Raw genomic sequence first — 17247 nt, forward strand, 5'->3', positions numbered from 1 at the left:
TAAATTACATATTTTTTTTTCAAATACAAACAAAATTATTAATTAAATAAAGATTTATTTTTATAAATAATTCTAATAGTGTTCCAATAGTCTACTTTGAACACGTCAGCAGAAAATTCTAGCCAATGTATAGGGATCAACGTTGACCAAATGTGTATAACCCCACATTGATCCAATGTATATGGTTAACGTTGATCGAGTGTTTATTACGCAACGTTAATCCAATGTGTATGGATTAACGGTGGATTATATACATTGTATTAACGTTGATCCATTTACATTGGAATAACGTTGGATTTTATACAGTGGATCAACGTTGTGTTTACATTGAGAAAACGCATCGAGAAAATATACAAATATATATTTGTATAATTTATAAGAGCTATTTTTTATTCGAATTTTTAAGTTGAATATAGAAATATATTTTGTAAATGATTTTTCTCTTTCATATATAACGAAATATCAAACCACACACAAAACAAACATGAATAATGCCTCTATAATTTAATGCAGCTGCTTCAGCTACCATTGATTGTAACAAACGTCATCAGCAATAAAACTAAGCAATAAAAACTAAGCAATAAAACTAAGTATATACTTACTTTTTAGACATGTAACCTTTTTACCTTTTTAACCATTTTACCTTTTTAAACATTTTATACATGTATATAACTCCTTGACATCCCGAACCAATTTTTCTGCGATAAACTCAATTTTCTTGATTGAAACAGCGAATTTATCGGAGAAAAACCCCACTTCGCAGCTGCTGTTGACACTCACTCAAACCATCATGAGTGCAATATGGAACAGTAGATGCCACAACATGTTTAGTAACAAAAATTTGACCTAATGGCAGTGATCAGCGTAATAATCAAAAACATCAGGAATATTATTACCTTAAAATATAATTATCCTGTCCGTAGAAACACCGCGGACATTTTCTGTGGGTATTTTTGTATTAAAAATGTTTTCTGTCAAGTAGAGAATGGAAATCTGCAACTAAACATATGAGCTAAAATAAAACAACGGCTCGTTGTATGTTTAGTAAAGATTTCCTTCTCTCTGCATCTTTTTTCTATGTTATACAGTAAAATTATGATTATATATGATTAGATTAATCACTGCCAGCCCTTATTTTATGAAATATTATCTCCGCACAACGGCAAAAAAATAAAAAACAGAAAATACAAAAAAATATAAAACCAAAAAACACAAAAAATATAAAAACAAAAAACAGAAAAAATAAAAAATAAAAAAATACAAAAAATATATAATAAAATAAATAAAAAATAGAAAATGTATATATTTACGAACATTTGTAAAAACTATATTATGTAAAACTATAAAACCTGAGATAATGTAATTTTAAAGGAAAAAGTTGTAAATATTTATTATTTTGTAATAAAAGAAAAAAAAAAAAAAATATATATATATATATATATACTCATACAATAACTAGGTAACTTTTACAAGGTAACTAGATAAACTGATTAATAGAATGAATTGCATATTCCCTAACATCTTGTGCAATATCTGTCCGCTTTCTATTTGCTATCTTACTAACTCAACTTCTTCTGACTTTCGCTCTAACTTTCTTTGTTCTTGCTAAACTTACTTATTCTTGTTCAGCAAAGCGGGTGATAATGCTCTTTAATGAGCTGAACTTGCCTTCACTGGCCCAGGTATGTGGCCTCTATATGGCAATTAGCCGGAGGAGGAAAAACCTCTTATACCCATCAGCAATGTTGATTCATCATAATGGTTGGAATGTGTATGTATAAGTAGATATATATTATATGTAGGGGAGATGGGGGCGCATTGATCGCCGTAGCAGTGTTTTGAAAATTGCACAGAACCTGAAAGAGATGTAAAAACTTATTAACTACGAAACACATGTAGAACTATCTGGCTTTTGGAATATATAAATATTTTGATTTAAAAAAATGATAAACATGAATAATTTTAACTTTTAAACAACCCTCTCAAAAGATCAATTTACCCCAAACTATGGGGTACTATGATCTCCGACTTGGGGCACATTGATCTTATATGCGTAATATTATCTAAACGTTTAACACTTCTATAACTAAATCTTGTAAATAATTTAGTCAAAGGGTAATATTGTATAACATATAATACATCTAAATTTTTTAATTATTTTTTAAATATAGCAGTTAAACCCACTAGTCTAATTTTTAATTAAAAAATGTATAAATCACAGCAGCTATAAGCTACCCGCTTTATATACGTTTAAAACTTTACAACAACTTGAAATTTATAAGAACTGAAATATAAAGACTGAAATAAGAATACAACTTTTAATTTTACAAAACTTGTTAAAAGTACAATATTTTGATTAAGAATATTTCATGATTTGTGAAAGTCAAGTTGTGAAGCAGCTTTTGGTTTACATTGTTTTTTATTCCTAAGCAAGTAATTTTTAGTTTCTTTCTTATCTTTTGTGGAGACTTTTTGTTGATTTTTGGTTTGCTTCAAAATTTTCTTTTCTTTTGACAAACGAATTTCATTTCTGACAGGAGTATCAGTCAAGATCCTTGTTTTTAACTGCCTACTTTTAACTTTTTTTTTTCTGGCAGATGCTTTTGGGTAAGGTTTTAAAACCTCAGGTGAGATTATAGAAGCAACACTTGTTGACACTTTGTTTAAAATACTTGTTTCAATATTTACTATAGTTATTTCAGACTCTATGTGATTAACATGTGCTGGTATCATTTCAGATTCCATGTTGTTGACAGGAGTGATAGTAACTGTATCTGGAGCAGCTCTACCTGTAACTGATGATGGTAAATATTCGTCATCTTTGAAAATTTTAGAATTCAATGGCTCAATGCCAGCTACTCTAAATCCTGTCTGTATATTAGATGGTGAGAAAGCTTTTGTATACGGTTCTCGAACTATTGAAACAATATCATAAATGGTCATTGGTCTTGGGTTTGAAACCATCCAATTATCACATGCAGAATTGTAAAACCTTTTCAATGGTCCAAAAACAGTTCTATCTAATGGCTGCAATTTATGGCTGCAATGGGGAGGAAAACTTATCATTGTAATTCCGTGTTGAATTGCAAGCTCCAAGCCTTTAACAGAAATATGACTTTCATGACTGTCGAAAAGTAACAAAACTGGAGATTCCTGAGAACAGTTTGAATATTTAACAAAATGTTTAATCCATTCTATGAAAATTTCTGAGTTCATCCAACCAGAAGGATTTGCAAATCCCACACATCCAGGAGGTCCTTCCTTAATCATGTAATCATGAAACTTTACCCTAGGAAAAATAAATAATGGAGGAATGGAATTTCCAATAGCATTAGAGGCACAACATGCAGTTACCAATGTTCCTCGTTCTGCAGATGTGATTCTTCCAACTTGTTTGCTTCCTCTACCAGCTAAAACCTTTACCGGCTTTTGAACGGTTGTTAAACCAGTTTCATCAACATTATATATAAAGTTAGGATTATATTTATATCGATTTCTTACCGTTTTAAGATTTTGAAAAAACTCTCTTACAGTGTGTTTGTTAAAAGCTGTTGATCGAGCGAAGCTCGTTGCTTCAGGTGTTCATAGAGACAACTCTGGTTGTCTTTTCATAAAACCTTGCAACCAATCAATGCCTGCAATTTTATTTTTGATCCATGATGATGGGCATATCTTATTGTTTTTTAAAGCAAATTCATATGCCAATAATCGCGTTGACCTAGTTGAAAGGCCATAGTTCATTTTTGATGCAATTAGTAAATAACTTGATAAACTTTTTTCATCTTCTGCTGTAAAAACTTGTCTATTGTTGTAGTTAGGCTTGAAAGCTTCATTTGGATTAAGCCTCTTTTTACGACAATATCTTTTTAAAGTCATTCTATCTATGTTAAACTGACGTGCTACAACATTCAGTTGTGTTCCTTCTAAAACTTTATTAACAGCTACCTTCATTGTTTCACTTGGTATAGCAACTTTATTTGTTTTTTTAATTCTATTTCTAACCATTTTAAGATCTGTAAAAAAATATATCAATAAAAACATATGTTTTTAATAAATGCTAATATTTAACATAATAATATTATGTTAAATATTTTTTAATTATTATGTTAAATATTATTCTTTTGATATTATAAAATAATAGTATTATTATTACTAGCTTATAACATAAGTAGATTTAAAAAATGAAATGCTAAAAGCTATTGTTTGTTTATATATAGTTTTTTTTAAAATTATAAATACAATTCCATTCGTTTAACTGTATTGCTTATAAACAAAAACATGGGGCACTTTGTCTTCTATGGGGCACTTTGATCCTCCGATCAATGGGCCCCGCATAGTCAAAGATCAATGTACCCCAATAGGTATAGGTAACATATTGATAGCAATATCTACTGTATAAATTGCAGCCAAATAAAAATTATATATTATATTATACACCTAACACTTACAAATTTAAAATAAAATTGTTGTTAACCCATACAGACATCTAAATAAAAATATATTTGAATTATAGTACGATTTAAAAAAATCACTTTTTATGACGAAAAACAATATTTTCTTTATTTTTTTTGACGCTGATAATGTTAAAATATATAACAAACATATTTAATTCCAATAAAAGTTGAATATAACGCTGTGCAAACGTAAAACATAACGTTGAATTAACGTAATATACAACGTTTTGCCAACGTAAAATACAACGTTTAATCAACGTAAAAATAAGCGCAAATCACTACCAAAATGATATAAAAAATCACTACCAAAATGATATAAAAATAAGCGCAACATTGTTTGCGCTTATTTTTATATCATTTTGGTAGTGATACTGATACATTCCATCAGTATAAAGTGTTGCATCAAGCTCAGAACATATTTTATTTTTTTCAATTTATAAAGTCATACACTGGTGACAAAAAAAAACAGAATTAAAAATACGACAAAAACCAGCTAGTGCATGGGTTGAAAGGTTATCTGCAAAGATTTATTTTAAGCCACCATATACTTGCAACTCCTAGCTATCAACTATAACTAATATGCCTTCATTTTGTAATGTTGTAAAATCCTGAATGAAATGAAAGGTTTTAAAACATTCCTGTATATTTTATGTTTTAATTCATTTAAATTAACTAACTTTTTTTTACAAGAATACATAAGTATATATTTTGAAGTCTTGATTTATTTTTTATATATTATGGTCGACGACACGGTTTCGGGTTCGGGAGCACAATCGTAAATCTTTAAAAAAGTCCTCTATATCTAGAATTTTCTTTATAAAAAAAAATGTCCTTTAGAAAAAAGTTAGCACGCCCCCTTGGGCCCCATCCCTCCTTCCCTGGTGTTGTCAGCCTTGTATATTATGTTTTATATTTATTTGCAATATTAAACAGAAAAAAAGTAAAATACACAGAGTTTATGCACTTTACGACGAACTCCAATCAGATTGCATACCTCAAATTCATCAAAATAAAAATGAAGCCTTAAGGCATACTTGTCATTAAAAATGACATGGTGCTTGCATACAAAGCCATCTGAATACGACTCGTCTTCTTAGACAGATCATTATTTAGTTTTTGTTTTATAGAGTTTCATATTGCATCCATTTCAAATAACTTCTTAAGTAGCAGTAAAATTGGAATGTATTGAAAAATTTTCTTGAACATTTTTATTATTGTCATTAACGGTGTATCGTGAAAAGCATTTCCTATATTAGCGGCACTTTCAGTTAAACCATTTCGATCGTTAATAATAAATGCTTCTTCAAAAAAATCGTCACATAAAATATCATCTTTGCTACACAAATTTATTTCAAGTGGCAAAGTAAGACCTAAATTGCTTTTCCTAAAAGCATGTTTTGTTAGATTTAGCAACTGAGAGCGTTATCTAAAAGTAATTTATTGTTTAATAAACTATGCAACTTGGATACTATGCTGGTGCCCAATTCCGGTTTTTTATATTACAAAACTATTATTGAAATAAGTAAGCAAAGACTAGACTTCATTAGCAAAATTTCTAGAAGACTAGATTTCATTAGCTTTTTTGCTATTTCAACAACAAACAGTGCAATATTGAACTGAATATGTTGTAACATTAAATTTGAATATTTTGACGAAAACATTTTATAGATTTATAAGAAGCTGCCAACCGTCAAAAATACATGTTGCAAGATTAACTAGATTTGAAGTAAACAAATTTAAAAATATTTGTAATATAAACAATTTGAAACATTAATCTTACCAATAATTTTCAGTCCTAATTCAGACAGCCCATTTCAGACAGCCCAATTCAGTATAGCTCTAAATATTTGCAGACATCTTCTACGTTCAAATTTAAATATTTTGCAAAAATCAACAAAATGCTCTCAATATAACTTTTTTTTAATTCAGAATAAAATTTATTTTTTTCTACAAAAGTCAATTACAAGAAAACAACCAATTACAACCAAAAACAACCCTTGCTTTGAACTGTAATAAACATGCGAGCAGAAAAATAAAATGGAGTTTGCATAAAGTATATGCATCCATATTTAGGGTTCTTCAAAAACCCCAACAACCTTATCGCAAATCAGTAATTTAAATAACATTAAACATTGATAAAACAAAGTTTATTCTACTCCATAAAACTAGTATAGCCGATAATATTTCTCATAAATTGCTCGATCTTTTAATCAATAACATAATAATTAAAAGAGAATTATTTATAAAATTTCTAGGAGTGCTTTTAAATGAAAAACATGGAAATATCATATTAAACATAAAGGAAAGAAGATCTCAAAAAGTATTTCCATGTTATACCGTTTCTCAATAATCAATCTTTAAAAAATATATATTTTTTGTTCATACACATCTTTTTTACTGTAACGTTGCCTGGGGTAGCACTAATCACACTAAACTCAAAGAAATTTATAGCAAAAAAAAAACATGCTTGCGGGATAATATTCGGGGCAAACAGGAATGGACATTGCGAACCTCTCTTGGTAAGCTTGGAGCTTTAAATTTTTATAAGATTAATATTCATCAAGTAATGTTATTTATCTTTAAAGTAAAACATGGTTTATCTCCATTAACATTTCAATCTTAATTTAATGAAATCTCTCATAAATATCTTACCAAATTTTCATTGTACAACTTTGTCATTCCCATAAACCATCTTAAAAAGACTCGTACCAAATTCGATATCGGGACCTTATTATACTTTTGTATTATTTTATTTTTTATCTGTAAATCATTCCGTTGGAAGATTGTTAGCAAAAATTTATTTTGTTGCTGAAGTTTTGTATGTACTCATACTGTTTTATTTTATCACTAATTAGTAATGTAAATACGTTTGAAAACAACATTGTGACGGGGCTCGGTGATAAGACCAGTCTGTCTTCTTCTTGTTCAGGCCAGGGTCCAGGTTTTTCTATAACTGTAATTTCTTTTTTGTAATTTTTAACAAATAACAAAATGACAAAAAAAAAAAAAAAAAGTTTACAAGAACTATACAACTGCGCAAAGAAACCGTTAGATCATGGAAGAACCAATAAATAACATAAAGAACCTTTAGGTAATTCAAAGAACTCTTAAGGAACTTTTAAAAACCATTTAGATTTACAGCGTGTAATCCATGGCCATTTCAAGTATTTGATTTTTGTTTCTTTTTCTGTAAATGGAAAGTGCTTATTATAGTGTTTAAGAAAAATGTTAATGTTTAAATGTCTATAAATGTTTATAAATGTTTATAAATGTTTATAAATGTTTATAAATGTTTATAAAGTTTTATAAATGTTTATAAATGTTTATAAATGTTTATAAATGTTTATAAATGTTTATAAATGTTTATAAATGTTTATAAATGTTTATAAATGTTTATAAATGTTTATAAATGTTTATAAATGTTTATAAATGTTTATAAATGTTTATAAATGTTTATAAATGTTTATAAATGTTTATAAATGTTTATAAATGTTTATAAATGTTTATAAATGTTTATAAATGTTTATAAATGTTTATAAATGTTTATAAATGTTTATAAATGTTTATAAATGTTTATAAATGTTTATAAATGTTTATAAATGTTTATAAAATGTTTATAAATGTTTATAAATGTTTATAAATGTTTATAAATGTTTATAAATGTTTATAAATGTTTATAAATGTTTATAAATGTTTATAAATGTTTATAAATGTTTATAAATGTTTATAAATGTTTATAAATGTTTATAAATGTTTATAAATGTTTATAAATGTTTATAAATGTTTATAAATGTTTATAAATGTTTATAAATGTTTATAAATGTTTATAAATGTTTATAAATGTTTATAAATGTTTATAAATGTTTATAAATGTTTATAAATGTTTATAAATGTTTATAAATGTTTATAAATGTTTATAAATGTTTATAAATGTTTATAAATGTTTATAAATGTTTATAAATGTTTATAAATGTTTATAAATGTTTATAAATGTTTATAAATGTTTATAAATGTTTATAAATGTTTATAAATGTTTATAAATGTTTATAAATGTTTATAAATGTTTATAAATGTTTATAAATGTTTATAAATGTTTATAAATGTTTATAAATGTTTATAAATGTTTATAAATGTTTATAAATGTTTATAAATGTTTATAAATGTTTATAAATGTTTATAAATGTTTATAAATGTTTATAAATGTTTATAAATGTTTATAAATGTTTATAAATGTTTATAAATGTTTATAAATGTTTATAAATGTTTATAAATGTTTATAAATGTTTATAAATGTTTATAAATGTTTATAAATGTTTATAAATGTTTATAAATGTTTATAAATGTTTATAAATGTTTATAAATGTTTATAAATGTTTATAAATGTTTATAAATGTTTATAAATGTTTTTAAATGTTTATAAATGTTTATAAATGTTCATAAATATTTATAAATGTTGGTATGTTTATTGTATTTTAGGCATTTTATTAACAAACATTGTACAATATAGGGGAGACCGGGGCTAGTTGGCTCGGTTTTTACTCTATGAGCTCGGTAGCCCTAACAGTACATTTTTTTGAAAATATTAAAGTGTAGTCTTAAAGAGTATGGATTAGGGTAACTTATAAAATTTGTATTCATTTACAAAAAAAATTTTTGGGGCCTTTCCGCAACAAAAAAAAAAAATTTGCGCTAACTTACCCCACCACGGGGTAAGTTGGCGCAAACTATAAAAATGATTATTAACGCACTATTAAGTGCAAAATTAATAAAAATTTTATCCCAAAATTTAATATTGCTTTTAGCTGGTACCAAATATTAGTCCGTATAAAAGCCAAAACAGTAGCCCACTTTTTATCTGTGAAAAAAATAACTATAAAAAATTTTTTTAAAATTTTTTTGTAAAAATAAATTTTTTCAATATAGTTAAAAGTTAAAAAAAAAAAATAATAATAATTTTATAAAAATATATATTTTTTTCCATTGTTAATGCTATGAGCCAACTTACCCCGAAAGCTTTTTTTTTATAAACAGTCTATAGATCCTGAAAAACGGCAACTTTAAAAAAAAGTCTCACTGAATATAGAAAACCATTTGTGACTGGAACTTTTACAATAATTTTTTTTTCATACGACTATTTTCTTTGTAAAGTAAAAAGGAAGCGATGTTCTAAAAGTTACGTTTTTGTCCAAAAAATGCATAAATCTTAATACCTCCAATGCGCATGCTACAATAACAATACGCATGACAATACTACAGTAAATGATGAAATGGTCAATAAGGAAGTTTCTGTGTAATTTTTATCACTTTCTGATTAAAGGCTTTGAAGATAAACGCAGTTCGTCAGCTTACCCCTGCGGCCAACTGGCCCGGTCTCCCCTACATTTAACAGTCTCATTAACAAACAGCAGAATTCACAGTCTACTTTAAAAAACAACTGTCACAAAAGAATCTTGTGCAACACTCCAATAGAAAATAATATATTTAAAGTAGAACAGAGAAGACATTGGTAATATGTTAAAAAAATAATAAAATGCGCTAAAGAATATTCAAGAAGTCTGAACTTCACTTGAGGGAAACTTGAAGATAGACAAAGATGGATTAATCTTCGTCAGGAAGAACCATTAGAAAACCGAACAAAAAATTTGGGCAAAATCGAATTGAAAATTTTAAATTTTTTTGATAATAAGCTTAATTTAAAAGGAAATGTAGGGCACGCAGTTCAAAAAAAAAAAAAAGAAGCAGATAAATTAAAAATAATTCTAATGTAAAAATACAAAGACATCTTTCACGTTTTAATAAGATCAAATAAGCTAAAAGGGCAATGGTTATATATCAATAAGAATGAATCATTATTTGCCTAATTTAAATAACTCGTTAAACTTATAAATAAAAAGTAGGACAAAGTTTTTAACATTTAATAATTTACATTTTAGTTTTGAACAGTTGTACCAAAGTTAAGTATTCCGCTATACTAAAAATTAGAATGATGGTTTCTTTAAAATTATTGGGAATTGAGATTCTGGTTAGTTTCAGATCTTAGTCTTCCATCCATTCTACTTGCTCTGCTTCATCTTTATTGTTATTAATAGTTACCGGATCATTTAATCATTTTCTTCGGCTTACATACAGTATTAAACAAAATATGAGCTCCATGGTTGCAAGCAACTTTAGAGCAAAAAATATAAATTCCTTGGTTGCAAGCTTTTTATGAGTTCCTTGGTTGCAAACTTTAGAGAAAAAAATATGAGTTCTTTGGTTGCAAGCAACTTTGGAAAAAAAAAATAAGTTCTTTGGTTGCAAGATTTTGACATTTTACAGCTTTTGCCAAATCATTTCTTATCTTTTATTAAAAGATCTTTTTGATTCAGTTCATAATCATATGAATTAATGTATTCAGATACAGCTCGAAACCTATATCTATAATAACGTTCGACCATATTTCGGAAAGAACTTTACCAGGAAACGCGGAACTTTACTTTTCTAGCTCCACGCTAATTGTTTTATCTGACTGATTAAGATGATTACCAAAGGGGTCGGCAGGAAAAACAAATCTAGAAAGATATCAATTTAGCTGTATTTAAGTTTATTTCTGAGAGGTCAATAGCAAATAAAAATCCAAGAAGACACATAATAGAGAACTTAGTAAGAGTGAAGCCGTTCATCAATTTAGAAATATCAACAAAGTTGCGATAATTGTTATCAGTAAATAACTAAGACTTTTTTGAGTTAAAATTCAGATCCGTTGGCTGTCACAGAAAAAAGATCAAGATTTTCTGGTGGTTCTAAGTGATCAAAAAAAGAATGAACAAAATAGTCCGTTATAAAAAAATGAACAACAAAATAATCAATTTATATGAAAACACACGCAAAAACACACAAACAAGGTTGAACGAGGTAAAAAAAAATATTTAATTTAATTAATTAATCAATTCATTTTTTTTTTTATAAACATAACCCTAATATACCTAAAACAAATAGGCATACAAGCATATTAAATGTATTAATTAGTCACGTTTTTGAGCACGTTTCTTTCAATATCCTATTCCTAAAAGAAATGTGCTGAAAACTTTCTGCAAGATGTTCTGTAAAACTATCTAATAATGTTACTGCAAACTCGTTACCCAAGAAAAAAAGTTGTATAGAATTTCTATAAACTTTTGGAACATATGGTCTATAGAAATTCTATAGAATTCTATAAAGTTTATATAGAATCTCTGTTAATTTCTGTAGAAATTCCAATAGAACTTTTTTTCCTACTTTTTATTTTATAGAAAATAAAGTTTTATAGCAATTTCTATAGAAATTAATAGACATTCTATAGAATTCTATAGAATTTCTTTAGACCATATGTTCCAAAAGTTTAAAGAAATTCTATAGAATTCTTTTTTTCCTGGGTAGAAATTTTCAAAGTTGCAAATATTCTTGTTAGCCTACAAGAACCAAAGAGTTTTCAAAAAATATTGAAATTAGCTTATTTTAAGCATGTTGTGGATCTTATTACAAATTTCGTATAAAAAAGAAACTAATTGCACTATAAAAGTTCATATATTAGCAAACCTTGTAAAAAAAATATATATTTAATATGCTAAAATTTTTATTCAGTCAATAATTTAATTCTCACCCTAACCCGTTTCATGAAGTGACTCAAAATCTATACCCCTCCACCTCCCCTACAGCGTGACGTTTCTATGGATATCCATTAGCGTCAAAATTAAGATACAAAATTACTAGTCTCGCAAAGCTCTTTTTTGTTCAATATTTTTTTAATTCTCAATCGCAAGTAAATATATTGACAAAAATTAAATTCTTAGTTAAAATGCAGACAAAGCCTCTGGTACAATTAGTACAAAAGGCAAACATTTGCATTTCAATTTCTCAAAGTTTAAACTAAACTTAAATTAATTTCAAATAAACTTATTTTGTGTGTTATTTTTTAGAAAAATAGCTAAACAAGTAAACAAGAGAAATCAAAAGTTGTAGGTACAGAGTAGTAGTAATAGTGATTCCATGTTTAAGGACAATGAGCAGTGTATTTCTTTATTAATCGTCAAGTTTACAAATTATTTTTTTAAGTTTTTATTTAAAATAGTTGTAGTTAAATTTTTAAATTTCTATTTAATATCATAATAATAATTTGGAAAAAAATGAAACAACATTAAACGCCAATTGACTGTTTAGTTACTTATGTTAACTTAAGTACTCTTATACTTTCATTAATTTAACTGGCATACTTCAAAAGTTATAGGCACTGCCTATAAATTTTGAAATATAAAACAGCCTAAAACTAACTAAACAGCTTAAGACACGAACTAATAAAAATAAAAATAAATAAACTTTGCTACTACCAATTCTATTTTAAACGTATTTTAGACGTATTTTAAACGTAATAAATTTTGTGTACATAGGTTCACTGCAAATCCACTAAAACAAGGTTTGCTGGGTACATTTTTACTTTTATAAAAGATTCTATAAAAAAGGTTTTATATAAAAGCAATTCATCGTTTGTTTTAGAGATTAGTGAATTCATTGTTTGGTTTAGTGATTTAATAAAACGTCTATTGTTTAAGTCCATTGTTTACTATACGGTATTTACGGTTAATATTTGTAGGTCGTCACGTTTTTGTCAGTTACATAACTGTTTGTGACTGATCCTAGCTTTGTATTAATTTTATTTTATAAAGTGAAATAAATGATTGATTGATTGACTAAATAGTGTTAGACGGTAAAGTTTCTTTTTTAGTTAACCTTTTTTAAATAAATTTTTTGATGTTGATTGGATCTCGGAATTAAAATTTTGTGAATAGAAAGCTAGCTCTTCTGTAAACTTTTTAGATTTTTAGATTATTTAAAGTAAATTTTAAGATTTTAAAGTAAAACAAGTCAGGAAGAAAAAGATGATGGCGGGTAATGTTTGCCTACCTAAAAAAGTCGCATGGGTGATATATAATGGAATGTGGGATATTTTAAACTATAAATACACAGTCATTTTAGCAATACGTTTAATATTACCAAATATTTTTATTTCAATAAAATTGCCTTGCAACACAATACAAATAAAAGTTTAAGGTTAGCGGATTTCAAACTTCTATCATCATTTCAATTTGCATGCTTGCATGAACTATTGTTTGGTACTTCTCGATATCCATATATTTCCGCTTGTCAAGCTGCACCTGATAGATTTAATAATTACAACCAAGTCACCAAAAAATAGCCAAAAGTGAAGAAATTGTAAAATAAGTAAAAATTGTAACCAAAGTAGCTAAAAATAAAGTAAGTGTAAAATAAACTATAAAAGTTAGTAATAAGATTAAATAAGAAAGTAATATATTTATCTCTTCTACATTAATTAAGTAATACATATTTTTACATATTATAAGTAATAAATTAATAATAATAATAAAAAAATAAATAAAAATAAAGTAAAAAGAAAACAACAACAAAAAACTCATGAAGTGTATATATATATATTGTTATTGTTTTCTGAAATGAAATTTCTTGGAATGCCATATAAAAAAAACATCTCACGCTGTTAACACTACATATAAAAATTATTAAAATGTATTAAGTTTCTTGGGCTACCATACTAAAGAAAAATCTTACTCTGTTTATCCAATATTTCACAACTCGTTGACTCCATGATAACATTAGATAATCGTGTTGTTTCAAAAAATACTCTCGGTGAATTACTTCATATAAAAATTATACAAATATATGAATGAAATTTCTTGGGATGCTATATAAAAAAAATATCTCACGCTGTTTATCCAATACATTGCAACTCATTAACTCCATGATAATATTAGATAATCTTGTTGTTTCAAAAAATACTCTCAATGAAATACTACATATAAAAGTCATAAAAATAATTTCCAATTATCTTAAAACTATAAACACATTGTGATCTACACAAATGTAACTATAAATATTCTGTATTTCAATAAAAGATTTCAATACATTAAGCACGTTTAACTTGCAAAGGAATAAAGCAAAATGATAAAGGAAGATCATAATTACTATTTGATGTCTTCATGTGCTAACACATGGTACTACTCGACTTCCGATTTTACTGCAAACTATTCCTCCTGACGATGTGCCAGGTGATTTAAAAGCCATTTAAACAGTTTTGCACTTAATTTTTAATAATTAAAAGACGTTAAAGCATTAAACTTATATTAAAAAGGAGCAATATAGTTATTTGTTATAACTTATCTAAAGATTAAAAAACTAACTATTGTGTTATCTTCATTTTACCTTTTTACATTATTAGTATTTACGCTTTTGATTACGTTGCTAAACTAACATCATTATTCAATCTACTTCTCACTCAATCACGTTGCTTTTTATGTATGTACAAATATTTAAAAAAAACTGAACAAATGACAATAATGATGATGAGAACAATTATGGTTCTACATTTATTGGCATAAAGAAAAGACAATGATTATTGTACATATGATTTAAACCCCGTCACGCAAAATGAATGTCTGATCAAACTCGTAAAATAAGTATAAAATTATAACCAAAATAATTTTTTTTTTTACATCTTCGCTTCTAATAAGGCTGTAAGCAACCACTATTAGAGTTAGAAGTTACTGGAACAGAAAAGATGAAGTTTGTAGGGCAAGATAACGGTTGACAGACGACTTAAGAGATTGCAAATTATATGAATCAAGAAAGCAAGATGAAGGAATTGAATTTCACAGACCAGATGTTCGAGAGAAAAAACTAGAGGAGTAAAGGTTTTTGGAGCACTTAGAAACAGTCACAGAAAAAGGATGAGACATAATTAAATGACGAGTAACACGAGAATGAATTTTAGTAGATGGCACAAGAGCAACATTACGACAATGTGATAATGGTTGGAGGTTGGCTGCAAGAGCAGGTCCGACTATGTTTACAATGCGTTTTAACACCTTTTCTAAAGAAAAAAGGGCATCATTAGAAGATCCGCCCCAGATATGGCAACAGTGTTCTATACAAGGATGGATTTGAGATTTATAGAGATAAAGAATAGAATCCGCAGTAAGAAAGTTTCGAGCACGATAAAGAGATGCAACCTTAGCAAACGCTAATTTTGCAATGTATTTGATTTACGGTTTCCGAGAAAGATCGGAAGTAAGAGTTAATCCTAGAAGATGAAGGGTAGATGACTCATTGAGTAATATAGATAAAAATAAGTGAAGTAAATGAAGGAATAAAATATAAAATAAACTGAAAAAATGAGTAATCCTATCCTCCGTAATCCAATGCTCCGTAATGGTCCGTAATGGAAATGGTTGACAAATACAACAAAAACGTTGTAAAAATAAAAACATATTTCCAGAAAAATAAATAAATATCAAAGAAAAATTAAAACAGCTAAACAAACCATCAAGCATTTTTAGCTAACGCTTTTAAGGTACGTTTTGCACGACCACCATTTCTGTTAGGAGCTTGAATTAGCCATCGCTTTATGGACCTCTCAACATCTGTATTACTTGCTCCTTCTCCATGTTTTTGAACTGCAAGTGTTAAATTTAAAACAAGATATTTAGATGTGATCCACATAATTACCACAAAATAATTGCCTATTAATTTACTTATTGTTGATTATGCCAGGAATTTGTTTTAACTTTCCAAAGGCCTGCCGCTTAACTGCAGATTTACCCATTTCTAGTATAAGAAATGATATAAATATAAGTATATTTATGTATTTATGTATATACATAATTATATAAATACATAAATATAATTATATGTATATCATTTACTAATACTATAAATGATATGAATATAAAATAAATAAAGTATAAATGATTTGAGATCCTAAAATCATACTATTAGTTTAACATTAACAATCATAGGTTATACCTCGTTGAAATATAACATTTGCTGAATGTTATAACGTATGAGAATATTCATTATTAAATAGTATAACCTATGATTTTTTTTTGTTTTGTTTATTTGTTTGTTCTTTATTACAATATTTAATACAATATTTACAAATATATCAATAAGAAAAATTACATGCAAAGAAATCGTTAAAAAAAAAATAATTAAGTTAAAGAACGCGGATACACAAAGAAGACCATACAGGTCTTGTCACCGAGAACCGCTGTTGAAGAACTTTGAACTTAATTTAGATTTTAGAAAAAACAAAAATAAATAAATACAAATTTTAAACATTTCTTTAGTTATGGTCTTTATGGCTTAAATTAAAATACCAATTCTTCTGAACCGCATGACTCAAGCTAATACAATAAAATCATAATATTCTTGATAAACAAATACGTCTCGCATCTTACTCGCATCTATACGATCACTGATTCTTGTTACTCAAATGTATCTTACAATTACACTAATCTTAATTGTTAATTAATTAATAAAAAAATGAAAATAATAAGAATATGACTGCACTAGGTACATCCAAATGCAGTTTAAGTTGTCCAAAAAATTGTGTAGAAGAATTTATCAAATGTTGGTGCGTTTACGTTAACGCTTCCACCGACAAAAATGCTAAACCACTGTCAAAGGATGGTTAACTTCCAAAAGTATCATACATACAATATTTGCAGATACATCCATTCACATACATCAATTTTTTTTTTTTTTTTCTTATTTATTATTTATATATGATATTATTATCTATTAGTATAGTATAACTTATGACAGTATATTACATAATATCATAATATTTGATTTTATTTTAAAAGTAAGTAAATGTTTTTTGAGGATCTCAAATCATTTATACCTTATGACATAAAATATAAATGATTTGAGATATTCAAAAATCATAAAATCAAATATTATGAAA

At 26.7% G+C, this 17247-nt stretch overlaps 1 protein-coding gene across 1 annotated transcript; it reads right to left on the minus strand.

The window, feature by feature from the left end:
* Positions 1–2367: 2367 nt before the first annotated feature.
* Positions 2368–16001, minus strand: LOC136078810 (uncharacterized). The gene is made up of 3 exons (XM_065794622.1): positions 15857–16001; positions 3596–4013; positions 2368–3496 (listed from the first exon to the last, which is right to left on the minus strand). Exons 1-3 carry the CDS (start codon positions 15999–16001, stop codon positions 2368–2370), a joined length of 1692 nt encoding a protein of 563 aa, XP_065650694.1.
* Between the last annotated feature and the right edge of the window lie 1246 nt (positions 16002–17247).

The sequence above is a fragment of the Hydra vulgaris genome, chromosome 03 (genome assembly GCF_038396675.1).
Source record: "Hydra vulgaris chromosome 03, alternate assembly HydraT2T_AEP".
NCBI classification, from domain to species: domain Eukaryota; kingdom Metazoa; phylum Cnidaria; class Hydrozoa; order Anthoathecata; family Hydridae; genus Hydra; species Hydra vulgaris.

What these genes read in the sequence shown, in the direction of transcription:
- LOC136078810 (XM_065794622.1), bottom strand. Translation starts at nt 16,001, where the DNA reads ATGTGGATCACATCTAAATATCTTGTTTTAAATTTAACACTTGCAGTT. An exon ending in AAATGGTGGTCGTGCAAAAC is followed by an intron (nt 4,014 to 15,856) that starts GTACCTTAAAAG and finishes ATTTTTTTACAG; the next exon opens with ATCTTAAAATGGTTAGAAAT. An exon ending in TTTATGAAAAGACAACCAGA is followed by an intron (nt 3,497 to 3,595) that starts GTTGTCTCTATG and finishes TAAAACGGTAAG; the next exon opens with AAATCGATATAAATATAATC.